Raw genomic sequence first — 14,695 nt, 5'->3', positions numbered from 1 at the left:
GGTATAAGTGCAGCAAGGCCCACCAGCGAAAGCCCAGGAATCCCAGCCGGTGTGTACACACCAAAGGCAGTGTCACTAGGAACACAGGACATTTGCCATGCTGATACAGCTCTGGACGCAGCTGACCAACGTGTTACATGTTCCTCGAGCACAAGAAGGGCTGGTGAATTCTGGTTAGAACACAGCATGCCTCTGCCCGCCAGGGGGTCAGCACCTTTCAGTCTCCTGACTGAGGACCTGTTCTATCTGGTCATCTTGAAGCAAACTGGTCCCTCTCCATCATGACAGGTCTCACCTTGTAGTGTGAGACGTGCCCCCAAGGCTCGCAGTGAACAGGCCAGGAGATCTCTAGCTTTTTCTTTTTCCCCAGAACTTCAGTCCTTTCAGCCCAACACTCCCTCCCCTAAGTGCCCTTTAGAGAGCCAACCTACCCTTAACGCTCAGCTCCAGTCGCCCCGGTCCCCACGAGCGCCCCAGGCTAGGCGGTGGGTGGTGGCTGCACTCCGCCTCCCCTCCCCGCCCCCGACAGGGCTCTGCGGGTGGGGCTCTGCGGGCGGGGCTGGCCTGCCGCGCACATGCATATAAGGTGCCTCCTGCGCTCTGGGCCGCTGCTCTCCGCGCCCTCCGCTAGCCACTTAGCGCCCGCACGTTGGACCGCCTCACCATGGGTCGACAGAAGGAACTGATGAACCGATGCGGGGAGATGCTCCACATCCGCTACCGGCTGCTTCGCCAGGCTCTGGCAGAGTGCCTAGGGACCCTCATCCTTGTGGTGAGTGCGAGGAAGTGAGCAACCCTTTCTTTTTTCAGGCCACATGCTCCCCACTCCTCATTCAACTGGGGACCAGCACTCCAGCTCTGCTCCCCAGGCTCAACCCTCAGTGTCAAACTGACCTCGCCTTCACAGTTCTAACTCAATTCCTGACAGTGTTACTCACCAGGACCGCTCTGTTCTTTCACCTTTCCGCTGGAGACAGAGACCACAGGCTGCTGAAAGGGACTTTCAGCACCTTCTCTTCCCAGTCTCGCAGCTTCCCAGAGTCCCAGCCCCGGGACACAGTGGAAGCAGAGTCAAATGGACCGCCTCTTAAGTTATTTGGATCTTGGGTATTTGGCCACTAATGAATAATTAAGCCTCAGAAAGTCCAAAAGTTGCGGCGAAGTGAGGACGGATTACCACAGGTGGGGGCAGAGGGCACAGGCCTCTCAGGCTGTCAGCAGCAAAATTGGAAGAATGGAATGTCATAGAGATAAGGCGATTGTGGAAGAAAACAGGGCCCTACAGAGGACTGGTTCCTCACGTGCCGTGCTGTAGTCCTTCAGATCCTGTGTGCGACCCTGAGAATTCCAGAGCCATTGCAGACGATTGCTGGCCTTTTGATCCCTCCTCTGCCTCTCAGTGACTCCTCCATGCTGAGTTTCTGGAGTTTAGCCCTCAGTTGTTCTAGGTAATGTGGGGTGCACTCCTTGGTCTGACAGGCAGTTATGGTTTTCATTTCCTATTTCAGTTACTCTGATTTTCAGCCATTAATGGCATTACGTTTGTTTTCCTGAGTCTCTTCTGAATTCAGTTGCCTCATAGCACTGGTTGGATTACTTGAGTTCCAGCAGCTGCCTCAGTCCTGGGTAATGTAGATCAGTCAACCAGCCAGAGAGGATGATGGTGGGGCAGGCTACACAAGGAGCCTCTGACTTCATAAACTAGTGGCCTATCAGTTGTCCCCATTCTCTCTCCCCTCTGTGCCAAGAAGCGAGTGGAGCGGTCGCATTTACCACCTTCCTGCCACTGCTCCATTTCCTATCTTGATCTGTGAGTTCAGCCACCTGTTTAGCAGCAGCTAGGACAAGGGAGTGGATCTTCTCCTTTCACAGAGGGGCCTCCTTATCCCTTCCCAGTTCTCAGATCCATTCCATTAAGAAAAGAACAATCAGTCTCCGCTGAGTCCCAGGATCATTTGGCCTATCCGAGACCACAAAAAGAGGGTGCTGGATTTGTGGTGAAGGCTTTCAGGCTCAGGTAGAAGTGAGGTATCAGGTGTCAGTGAAAAGCAGAGCTTGGGGTGGAGGTGGCAGACCAGGGGATCCCCTGACAGCTGAGGGCTTGCTTGTGTATCTATGATGGGGGCCCAGAACCTTGTAGCCTCAGAATCCAGGTTGGCTTTGGGTTGAGGAAAGCCCCTTTCTCTGAAGTAAATAGTTGGGTAGGATGAGGGATTGGCTAAGAAGCTGGAGACAGGGGTGAGGGGGTGGAGAAGGAAGAGGAAGATTAGCCCCAAGGTGGTGGAACTGGCTTTAATAGCTCCTCCCTTTGATGCCCCTTGGCACAGAGCCAGCTCTTGGCCTCAGGCAGGCAAAGAACTCAGGCCAGGGTCTGGCTGGGCATACCGCTCCAGACCATCACATGCCTCCACCCCATACTCTTACAATCTCTGACTTTTGCCCTCACCTGCCCAAACACCTTTGCCCTGCATCACTACCCTTTGCTTCCCCTGTCTCTTCTTTCTGAGTGATAATAATCAGTACTTAACAACTCAGTACACAGGCTCTGGCCCAGTAGAGTTCATGGAACCCAGCCTGCTGGTCAGCATAGTGCTTTTGTTTGTTTGTTTTTGAGACAGGGTCTCTCTACCTAGCTCTGGCTGTTCTATAGACCAAACTGGCCTCTGCCTCACAAGGGCAGGGTTCAGGCCCTGCTCAGCATAGCACTCTTAGTTATGGAGAGTTGGGAAAGAAGACCCAGGGCTAGGCTGGAGGAGCTTTGAGGGACACTAGAGACAACAGCATTTTACAGTTGGTGGAGAGTATGTTCATGTTTGAACATACATTATGTTCTGTACATGCTGAACCCTTTTAGTCCCTCCATCCCAGGTAGAAAGGTTAGAACAGATTTTACAGGAGTTAGAGAGCAGAGCCACTTAAAACTCTTCAGATCTGAGTGGAAATCCTGGAGGCAGAGGGGCTGGAAAAAGAACAGGGAGGTTCGCTTGGGGAGAGGGTGCTGAGTGAGGGTGTGGTGAAGGCCAGATGTGCAGACATCTCTATACTCTGGCGTAGATTCAACCTAGCTTTTGTTTTCCCTCTTGTCTCTGTATCCCCCATCACCTCCACTCTGACCTCAGCTTTGGAAGAGTGGGAGATGAGGCGTACTTCCTACTTCTGTGTGTCCCTTCTGGAGGACAGAGACAGAAACTGTCATAGTGACACCTTCCCTCCCATGCCCTTCTGGCAAGAAAAACCAGTGAATCTTAATTAAACAATCTGGGTTCCCAGTCATACCCATACAGGGCTCTGCTATATTCAAAATAAAACCTAATTAGGTGAAGACATCTCTCCTCTTTCTGGGACTTGCAGCTGTAGCAGGAGGGATTTGGGTTATAGTCCAGTTTTCTCTGTGGTGACAAGTCTCATTGGAACTTCATTTGCTCTGTTTTCTAACAGATGTTTGGCTGTGGCTCGGTGGCTCAAGTGGTGCTCAGCCGGGGCACCCATGGTGGCTTCCTCACCATCAACTTGGCTTTTGGCTTTGCTGTCACCCTTGCCATCTTGGTAGCTGGCCAAGTGTCTGGTAAGCCCTCAACCCCAGCCTCAGTTCTCAGCTCTCAGCATCTCCAACAAGTGTCTGGCTAGAGAGAAGAGGGAAGGGGGCACCCCGAAATGCTGGTCCTAACAACACCCTGGCTCTGGACCCTTTGGGACAGGGTGGAATAGAACCTTTGACTATCAACCTTGGAATAAAAATTCAGTTTTGACATAATTCAATGGCCGTCCTGGCCAAGAAGTCCTTCCTGTACCCCAGAAAGGAGGAGCACAGGGGCACTCTGTGGTGGTGGACTATAGCCTATAGGTTCTGTGTTCTCTCCTCAGGAGCCCACTTGAACCCTGCCGTGACCTTTGCCATGTGCTTCCTGGCACGTGAGCCCTGGATCAAACTGCCCATCTACGCACTGGCACAGACACTGGGGGCCTTCTTGGGTGCTGGGATTGTTTTTGGGCTGTACTATGGTAAGCATTCCCCATCTTGCCCTTCTCCACATGCTCTCCCTTTTGAAGTACCCGTTGGCACCAACCCCACTGATGACAGCTAGGCCTGCCCAAGCCCAGTGCTCATGACTCATTCATTAACACTTAGGCTCAGGTTGGGGGCTCTGGAGGAAAGAAACAAGTTTGGCCACAATAGGATCTCCCAGCCTTCACCCACCCTGTTCTTCTGTTCGCCCTGTTACTCTACCTGTCCCTCTAGAGCAATATGCTTACCTGTGGTCCCTGACAGGGTGGGAAGGGCAGGTCTTAGAGGGAGCATTCTGCCCTCACTCACAGTGGGTCTAATCTGTCTCCAGATGCGATCTGGGGCTTTGCCAACAATGAGCTCATCGTCTCTGGCCCCAATGGCACAGCTGGTATCTTTGCCACCTATCCCTCTGGACATTTGGACATGGTCAATGGCTTCTTTGATCAGGTATGTGTTGGGGGACCTGTGAAGTGAATGCAGAGGGAGGAACAGACTATTTTGGACAACACACCTTGATTATAGCAGGGTTTCTTAATCCATGGGAACCCTGACCTAGGAACGTGGTGGCAGGTCCTTTGTAAAACACGGAGCTTCCCAATTTTTTAAAAGATTTATTTATTATGTGTACAGTATTCTGCCTGCATGTATACCTGTATGCCAGAAGAGGGCACCAGATCTCACTATAGATGGTTGTGAGCCACCATGTGGTTGCTGGGAATTGAACTCAGGACCTCTGGAAGAGTAGCCAGTGCTCTTAACTTCTGTGCCATCTCTCCAGTCCCCTCCCAGTGAACTCTTGGCCCTTGCAGGCATCCTAGGATCAGCAGGGCCAGGAGCTGTCCTTCACCTTATTCTCCCCACTCTCCAGTTCATAGGCACAGCCTCCCTCATTGTATGTGTCCTGGCCATTGTGGATCCCTATAACAACCCTGTCCCCCGTGGTCTGGAGGCCTTCACTGTGGGCCTTGTGGTCCTGGTCATTGGAACCTCCATGGGCTTCAATTCTGGCTACGCTGTCAACCCTGCCCGTGACTTTGGCCCTCGACTTTTCACAGCCCTGGCTGGCTGGGGCTCAGAAGTCTTCACGTAAGTACAGCCCCCTTCAGCTTACTGTAGCTCTCTTCCCTGTCTTCCTGTCTCTGATTACCAATGTTTGCCCTCCAGGACTGGCCGGCACTGGTGGTGGGTACCCATCGTCTCTCCACTCCTGGGCTCCATTGCTGGTGTCTTCGTGTACCAGCTCATGATTGGTTGTCATCTGGAGCAGCCCCCGCCCTCCACCGAAGCAGAGAATGTGAAGCTGGCCCACATGAAGCACAAGGAGCAGATCTGAAGGGGCAGCAGCCACCCCCCACACTGTTCACTCTCTTGAGTATCCATTGACTGTGTGGGGGCCACTCTCTAAAAGCCCCTCGTGATGCCTCTCACGTGCTAAGAAGCTCCCTGAATCCATCCAAACCTGCTGGATGGTCCCTTCAGAATTTTTACTGAACTCTGCCTAGTAGGGCATTAGGTTCCCACCCTTAAGCCAAGGTAGGATAGCAAGTAGAACCAAACATTCTTTTGTTTCTCAAGAGGAAAAGAATGTGCAGAGAGAAAAGAAGGGAGTATGTGTATATGTGTACATGCGTGCATGTGTGCTGTTTTCCAGGCATTCAGGGCAAGGGACCAAGTTTTCAAAACAGACTGTAGCAGTTCAAGGGAGCCCAGGGGAAGGGAGGTGAGTGAGGAAAGTGCTAGAGTGTGCATGCTTCAAGGATTCCATGTGCAGGTGGACCCAGAAGTGTGTTTTTGAGTATGTGTGTGTCTGTTCTTTTTTAGAAGTGGATTTCTAGGCTTGGGGAGGGGAGAGGGATAAGAGGGTACAGCTCATATGACCATTGAGTAGGGACTGTGTAATATGCTTCTGTTTTTAGATGGACATTGGGAGGGGGTTGAAGTCCAGGTTATAAGTTTCATATTTTCTGTTTTTTTAAAATATATAAATATACAATACAGTCTTAGGAATAGGGGTAGGGAAACTCCGCTTTTTAAAGGGGTTTTCTTTAATCCTCTAATCAACAATGTACTGTTGCCTTTTATATAAAAAATAAAATGTATGCATAAAACACCAAATGTGCCTTTTTGCTTGTTTTTGTTTGTTTTTCAGGCAGGGTCTATGTAGTCCTGGCTATCCTGGGACTCACTATGTATACCAGGCTGGCCTTGAACTCATAGAGATCCCCTGCTGGCATCAAAAGCATGTGACAGCACACCGAGTCAAGCTTCTGCTTTTCTGGGATGAGTATTAGAGCTTTGGTATTATTTGATAGTAAGCTCCCAAGTGTCTAGTTTAGAGTCTAATCTCAGCTTGTGTTCAGTGGTCCCTAGATTCCACCCTCTGGGCATCTTCTGAATCCTTCTGTCTCATCCCCTTCCCTGGGGAGGGAGTCTGGAAGAGGCTAAACTATGGCTGGAAGAGGCCAATCAGACTGGGGACCTGTACTGTCCTCTGCTGACACTTATGCTCCGTCCAGACTTTTGGCTGTGGTGCTCTTAGCAGCTTCCCTACAAGGTCAATCCACACAGGTTCCTCAGGTACATCCCTGAGAATAGGGATCTCTCTATGGTCCTCACCACACCTGAGAATATTCCAAAGTCTTCTGCATCCAGGTTCTCTGTCTTTACCCCAACACAGTGCTGTACCTTTACTGCTGGCCACTTCTGGGGCCCTTGGGCCTTCACTCTGAAGTTTGTGCTTTCATCTTTGCTTATTAATATGATCTACATTAGTGGTGGTCCCTCTTCTAGGAAATGGGTCACTCTTAAGCTTTGCTTTGTCTTCCGACCTAAAGTCACTGCCTGAACCAAGAACCTTTGTTGTGTCTGCTCAAGTCCCCTTCTGTCTCATTAGTCCAAGACATGTCTGGGCCTAGTAAGGCATGGGTTGTGTGACTAGCCTGGCACACCTGAGCCCAGGAAGTGTGCTTCATTTTCAGCTTTTTAACTATAGCTGACTTAAGTTTCACCAGGAATATAAGGGAAATCTTCCTGTGTGATTCACCCTGTAGGAGCCGGAGGATCTTGGGCATGCATGCTGGTGCTTCTCAAAGGCTCCTGTTCAGTGGCTCCTTCACAGATGAGACACAGGCCCAGTAAGGGTAACCAGCAAATTTAGACCACATAACTAGGACTGTGACTGGGGAGTCCAGGTGGGAGAAAGCAATCAGTTCCTGGATCCCTACCCTTTCCTTGTCCCAATCCTAGTAGGTGTCTCTGGAATGTGGGAAAGACCTGAGCCAGAGGGAGTGTCCCTTTCCCAGACCCTAAGGGAAAAGAATGGTAAACCCTGGGAGCAGAAAGAGCCTGCAGTTTTCTTCAGCATACTATTCCAGTTTCAATCAACAGCCATACCAGTTCCTCCTCAGACCCCATCCATGACTCTACCTCACCATCATTCCTTTCAAATCCCACCAGTCAGCTGGTGAGTGGCAGGAGGCCTTCAGGCACAAAGACTATAAGACAGTAGAACCTGTGACTCAGGCCCATCACAGCGTCTCTGTTTGTGTTCCTTCTCTGGACCTTAGTTTCCTTATCTGTGACACTGGAGTTAATAAAATGAGTAAATGATAGGAGATGATTTACAAAAAGGACTTGACATAGGCTGGTGAAATGGTCCAGTGGGTAGAGGCACCTGCCATCTGATCTGTGGAACCCAGTCCTTGAAAGTTGTTCTCTGAGCTCCACACTTGCACCCTGGCCTGTTCACACACACACACACACACACACACACACACACACACACACTAATAAACATAATTAAAAACTTAAGTGGGAGTAGCAGTGACCAGAAAACAGGAAATAATAAATGACCCCTCTTGACTTTATACTGACAGAACCAGGACGAGGTGGAACAGTAGGGGTAGAGAGGGATGCTGAAAGCTGTTTTGTAAGGCCATTGAAATCAACAAATGTCTTTCACCTCAGATTCCTTCCACAATTGTGAATTTACTGACAGATAGGAGGAAGTGGGGTGGTGGTTTGCTCTTCTGTGCCAACTCTACAAGGCTCTTGGGATGGGTATAAGAAAAGCAAGACTGAGTCACAATTGTGGTAGGCAGTGGGAAAGGGAATATGTTGGCTGAATACCTGGTTAAAGCTAGGAACAGTGTGTGGAAACATGAGCTAGGCATCCACTTTGTGACACCTCTAGGCAAGGAACTCTCCATGAAAACTCCACTCTGAATAGACAAATTCAGGGAGGAAAATGCTGTATTTTCCTGTAAGAAAGTTTCTCCTTCATTTCACAGAATTTACCTTCAGGGAAGCTAGGGAGAATTGCCTCATGGAAGGGCAGCTGTATCTCAGGGCTTGCTGAGGGCTCTTTATGATTCTGTACCAAGCCCTCACTACAATCCATCTCTTTCTTTCTTCCTTTTTTTTTCTTCCTTCCCTCCTTTCCTTTTTTTTTTTTTTTTTTGAGTCAGGGTTTCTTTGTGTAGTGTTGGCTGTCCTGGAACTTACTCTGTAGATCAGGTTGCCCTTGAACTCACAGAGATTGCCTGCCTCTGCTCCCTGAGTGCTGGGTTTTGAGGATTGTTTCACCATGCCTGGCTCCTCAGGACTTCTTTCTCTCCCAGGTCAGGCTGTCAGAGTCTCTAGCTTTCTTCATCTTTGGCTCTCTCTGTGTGTTCCTGCCTAGTTCTTCATGTACCTCTTAAGAGGCATCTCTGTACATACTTCTGAGGCCATTTCTCTGTGTACTTGGAGTATACTTCTAAATGCCAGTGACTCCAGCCAACCGTCTGTGCCCCGGGGCATGTCTTCTTAATTCCTGGTAATGAGCTCTGGTTTGCTGCTAACTCTCCTTGTTTTTTTATTTTTTATTTTTTTCTGAAAAAGCTGGGTGGGGCATCCCCAAGCTTGAAGAAACTTGGGTGAGGTAGAGTTGGGTGGGGTGGGAAGACAAGAAGAGGGCCTACTCCACCCAGTATAGAAACCCTAGAGCAGCATTTCTCAACCTGTGGGTCATGACCCCATTTGAGGTCTCATATCATATACCCTGCATATGAGATATTAAGATTACGATTCATGACCATAACATGAAGCTACAAAGTATCAATGAAATAATTGCGGCGGTGTGTGTGTGTGTGTGTGTGTGTGTGTGTGTGACAACATGAGGATCTGGATTAAAGGGTCATGGCATTAGGAAGGTTGAGAACCACTGCCCTAAGAGCTAGAGAAGACTCTGAGCCCCCAAGGATCTAGGAGCCGGCTGCCTGAGGAAGGAGAAGGAGCCTGTGCTTCAGGAGAAGCACCTGAATGGTCCCAGGTAAGGAGGAAGTGTGAAAGAAGGAGACACTGAGATACGTCCACCTTTTAGTCCAGGTTTCTGGGAAGAGCCTGCCCAGGAACCCAGGGAGGGTCTGCATGCCTGGAGCTTTGGCCATAGGCCTCAGGGTAGCAGCAGAAAGAGAGACTGGCTTAGGCACCATCCCTGGGGGAGGCTTCAAAGGAACACCTCCTTTTACAGAAAGCAAGAACTGGACTCAAAGTCTCCTAGGGTCATGTAGCAGAAGAGCAGATTCCAGTCTAGATCTCTAGGTCTCTAGGACTGCAAGATGACCCTTGCGAGCAACCAGACTCGGGCAGACAGGGGTCTCTGTTAGCATGGCTCAGCTCTTTATTCAGCTCAGTGCCTAGAAGGCTAACACCCATGAGCTGTCTCACCTCTTGCCATGGTTTCAGTTGACTTTGGCAAGTAGGAAGCACATATAGGAAATAAGAGAGCAAAGAGGGTAAGGGAGGAAGGTCAAGGTATTTGTACCTGTTCTAAGAATCCATCTTCTGAGTTCTAGAATGTTGCCCATCTTGCTCCTTCTAAATGAGGGCCAGTGGTTGCTGTCCTTCATTCTTTTTTGTTTGTTTTGTTTTTGTTTTATTTATTTGTTTTTTTGAGATAGGGTTTCTCTGTGTAGCCTTGGCTGTTCTAAACTAGAACAGCCTGGCCTCAAACTGACAAAAATCTGAGTCCCTGAGTGCTGGGGTTGCAGTGTGCACCACCATGCCCAGCACTGCTGCCCTTCATTCTTTTTTTTTTTAAGATTATTCATCCATTTATCTAATGTAGATGAGTGCAGTATGTACACCTGTACACCAGCAGAGGGCATCAGATCCCTGTATAGATGGTTGTGAGCCACTGTGTGGTTGCTGGGAATTGAACTCAGGACCTCTGGAAGAGCAGCCAGTGCTCCTAACCTCTGAGCTGTCTCTCCAGCCCCATACCCTTCATTCTTAATGAAACCCAGTAAGGATCTGACAAGATTCTGCTGGATTCCTTTCTGTGGTTTGGCTTTTCATCTGTTAAGTAGGGGTAGTAATGGGACCTACATCCTTGGTGCAGGAGGTGATAATGTTGGTGACAGGTCTCCTCTGTACCAAAGAGGGACAGTGCGTGCAACCAGGCTCAGAAGTGAGGCTCCCAGCCCTCCAGTACCAGGAGCCTGCAGGTGAGATTGAAAACAGTCTAACTTAAGATCTCCAGCCCTCTACTTCCATCTTATAGTATCAAAAAGGATGAGTGTGACCTTCCCATACCTTCAGGGCTCTCTGGGGAGAAAAACCTTACTCCAATCATCCAGACAGATTTTTCTGTTGGTCTTCAATCTTCTACTTTGAAGAAGTCATTTGGGTAAGAGTTATTACACTAGCTCTCATTCTCAGCACCTACCTCTCCCTCTCTCCTTAATGCCCCCACTTCCCTTTCCTCTCTCCACCCCTCCCCCATCGGTGGTGCTAGGGATGGAAGCCAGGGTGTCATGTGGGCTGGGTAGACCTTATCCCTGAGCTTTAGCCTGCAGTCTCCATATTGTTTTGAAGACTCTCAGGATCTGTGATGAACTCTCATTTCTCTTCCTTGCTGTTCAGAGCCGAAGAAGGCTGGCTGGAGAGGACTCTGGGAGGCTTGATAATCATCTGGGTATAGTTCAGTGCTTGTTTCCATGGAAACGTCCCCCTCCCCAAAGTTGAGGAGGCACCTGGAATGCCAAGGTGCCCTGCTTCTTTGCTCAGATCACTGCCAAGCTTGACCTAGAAACCTGCTGAGGGAGAGGAGGAGGTTCTAGGCTTGAGTCTACAAGCAAGCTGCAGGCCCCAGACTATGGCGGCTCTTTCTTGATAGAGGGATCCCTGGTTTCAGGGCTGGGGAAAGTTGTTTGACCTTGACCCACAGACAAAGTCATTCCTTTATCAGGCAAAGGGCTTCTAGCTTGTGACACCTTCAACCCTTGGGGCTGTTTGTGCTCACATCCATGAGAAATGCATGAGAAACGAAGATCTGGGTGTGTGCGTATGTTCACAGCGATGCATTTACTCCCTCTCACCCCTTCCCAGTACTCATTCCATGCTTGGCCCATCTACGTTCAGAATGCTCTAACCCTCATATCAGCTCAGTGTTGTGTGACTTTTCCTGGGGAGACATGGACAAGTGTCTGTTCCTCCTAGATAAGGCCCCAAGGACAGACCACAGTAACAACTCCATCTAGCTTGGTCTACTAGAGTTTAATTGGGGTTACTTGCAGGAGCATGGGAAACTTACTGCAGCACCACCAAAAAGTCCCCAATTTATATTTCCTCTGGAGAGAGCAGACCCTTTATTGCCCTGCCCACTTCCAGGGGAAAATGTTTGTGAGTCTAGTCTTGTGAGTGAAGGTTCTCCGGATGATCTAATCCCAGCTTCTCTGATCTCAAGACAGCAACAGTTATTCACGCGCACACCCAGACTAATGTTGCAACACCCTCAGATACACCAACACCCTTACAGCCCCACATTCATAGGCTTACATGCTGGTGTCTTTACACTCATGCTTACGCACATGTAGATGCACTGGGTTAACTCACACTCGGGCTCACACCCACATGCCTCCTTGTATGGGGCCCAGAGTCACTCATTTGTGCACTGAGAACACTTGGAAGTGGTGTTCTGAGAGTAAGTGTGGGGGTTAGGGAGAAAAGAGGACGGGTGTGATACTATGGGGTTATGACACAGAGGTCAACAAGTGGTTTGGAGGGCTGGGGGCATAGCTAAACAACACTTAGTGTTCTTGCATAGGAGTTGGGTTTGGTTCTCAGCACTCGCATTGTGGCGCACAGCCATCTGTATAATTCCTGCTCCAGGGGGTCCAATGCCCTCCTCTGGCCTCTGTCAGTGCGGCACACATGTGGCACACCTGCGGGCAAAACACTTGTACACATAAAAGAAAAGCAAATACATATTTTTTAAAAAGTAGCACTAGGGAATTCTTTAGATTTTGAGATTACAGCTAAAATTTTCAGAGTAAGGGTAAAGTGCCCAGGAGGACTGATCCTCCTTTCTTTTGAAAGGGCATCACTATGTAGGCGCTGGAGAGCCTCTTCCTGCCTCAGCCTTCCAGGTGCTGAGATTATAGGTTTTACCACCACACCTAGCTTTGGAAGTTTGGAGTCTGAGTCTCCTTGTCTGGGTGGAGCACACAGAAACCATCTGCAGATGCTTGCTGGGTTAGCTTATAGCCGGTTGACTAAATCCTTAGTATTCAACAGGACAAGCTGGATATTCAACTAGTCTGTCCCACAGAAACTTAGAGCCCTAGTCAGCCACAGAGTCTGAAGTCACCTGTTTGTATCTTTGCCTCCATTCCACAGAACAGAAAGGCAAGTTTCAAAACACAAGGAACTTGCATGAAGCTGCTAGGTAAAAAGTGGGCAGACCAGGTCTGAGTCAGGAGTGCAGGGTTGCCGACCACTAACCCCAAGGGCTTGATTTCTGAAGGAAACATCCAAAAGGCTGCTCTGGGCTGTGCCAGGGATTTGGGACCTGGCTAGGAGAAAAGAGGTAATATTTCCTTTTATTTATTTATTTATTTTAATTTTGAGACAGTCCTATTCTGTTTCTCTGTCTGTCTTGTCACTCACTATATAGACCAGGCTGGCCTGAAACTCATAGAGATCTATTTGCTTCTACCTCCCTGGTATTTGAGTCAAAGGTATGCCCCATCATCCTCATTTTTAATATTTATTTATTTATTTATTTGAGACAGTGTTTCTCTGTGTAGCCCTGGCTGTCCTGGAACTCACCCTGTAGACCAAGATGGCCTTGAATTCACATAGTTATACCTGCCTCTGCCTCCTGAGTGCTGAGGTTAAAGGCGTGCACCACCACTGTCTGGCCTCTAGTATCTTTTTTTTTTTTATGGCATACTGTGATAAGTGCCAGGAATAGTATGATGGGTCAGATACATACAGCAATATCTATGAAATGGTTGCATGCAACACAACATTGATCCAGCACTCCCTAGGTAATAAAACAATCAGCTGAGGGAACTAAGAGCTCTAGATCAAAACTACATTCACCCATTACTGTCTCTTTCTTTTTCCTTCCATGCTGGCAGTCTGTGGTCAGGCCTGATCCCCTCGTTGTTTCAAGACAGCTGGTGGTAGTGGTTCTTATCTTCCTTTCATGTCCAGCAGGGCACACCTCTGTCACAGTTATTCAGGCAAACCCTCCAAGCTGTCCTCTGATTGGATCAGTCTGGCCATCTGCCCAATTCAGAGTCACAAAAATGGCCTGACTTGGTTGGATTGGTCTAAGTCACATGACTACTCTGGCACCAAGAAATGTCAATCAACTCCCTCTGAATAACATGGATTCCCAAACGGAGTTTGAGGAGTGTTAGGGAGGGACATTAGAGCCTACTTGAACTTAAATCCTATTTAGTGGAGTGAAAAAAACAGTCAGAGGACCTTGGGAGAGCTGGGCATGTAAGTGGGTGGTAGAATACTTGCCTGGCTACACAAGGCCCTGAATTCAATCTTCAGTACTGGAGTAGGGGTGGAGAACTGTTTCTATATGATCTGTACAGAATGAAAGTGCAGGGTGACTCCTTGCTCAGGGACTAAAGAGGTGACTCAGCAGTTAAGAGGGCTTGCTGTTCCTCCAAAGGACCCAAGTTCAGTTCCCAGCACCTACTTCACAGTTATCTGGAAGTCTAGCTCCAGGGATCCAAGGCCTCCTCTGACCACTGAAGAGCACCTATATATATGTGGCATACATGCACACACATGCATATATAAATAACAACAATCTGAAAGAGAACAGACTGTGAAAAAAATACCATTTGCTCAAAATGTTTAAAGTTGTGTATGCTGTCACACATCTTAGCACTTGAGACAATGAAACAGGAGAGTCATAAGCTGGAAGCCAGCTTATGATACACAGAAAGATCCTGTGTAGAGGAATGTTAATTCAGAACATGACTGTTCTGGCAAGAGATTACATCCAAAGACCTTCTAGGTCTATGTGGTCCGGCCCTTAACCCAGGAGACAGAGGCAAGCACATCTGAGTTCAAGGCCAGCCTGGTATATAGAGCAAGTTTCAGGAAAAGAAAAGCTTAGGTCCAGGCATGGTGGTACATGCCTTTAATCTCAAACTATGAAGGTTTGTAGAAGGAAGCACCCATGTTTGAAAGTAATGTCTAATTGAGTGGTAGAAAAAGTGACAAATCAGAGTAGATTTGACAGAATAGGATATGCCCAACTCTCACTAGAAGAGGGAAGAAAGGGAAGATACTTAAGAGGCAGTTTTACAGGTAAAAAAAAGCAGTTTTACTAGGACAGTAAGAGAGAGAAGGGTTGTAGAGAAAGAAGTCAGGTGAAGATGGAATGAGCCA

At 48.6% G+C, this 14,695-nt stretch overlaps 1 protein-coding gene across 1 annotated transcript; it reads left to right on the top strand.

Annotated features, from left to right (window-relative positions):
* The first annotated feature begins 592 nt into the window (after positions 1-592).
* Positions 593-6,124, top strand: Aqp3 (aquaporin 3 (Gill blood group)). The gene is made up of 6 exons (XM_021634494.2): positions 593-772; positions 3,439-3,565; positions 3,865-4,002; positions 4,338-4,456; positions 4,878-5,095; positions 5,174-6,124. Exons 1-6 carry the CDS (start codon positions 665-667, stop codon positions 5,340-5,342), a joined length of 879 nt encoding a protein of 292 aa, XP_021490169.1. The 5' UTR covers positions 593-664; the 3' UTR covers positions 5,343-6,124.
* The last annotated feature ends 8,571 nt before the right edge of the window (positions 6,125-14,695 follow it).

The sequence above is a fragment of the Meriones unguiculatus genome, chromosome 1 (genome assembly GCF_030254825.1).
Source record: "Meriones unguiculatus strain TT.TT164.6M chromosome 1, Bangor_MerUng_6.1, whole genome shotgun sequence".
In the NCBI taxonomy this organism is placed as follows: domain Eukaryota; kingdom Metazoa; phylum Chordata; class Mammalia; order Rodentia; family Muridae; genus Meriones; species Meriones unguiculatus.
This window is presented reverse-complemented; position numbering and strand designations above follow the sequence as displayed.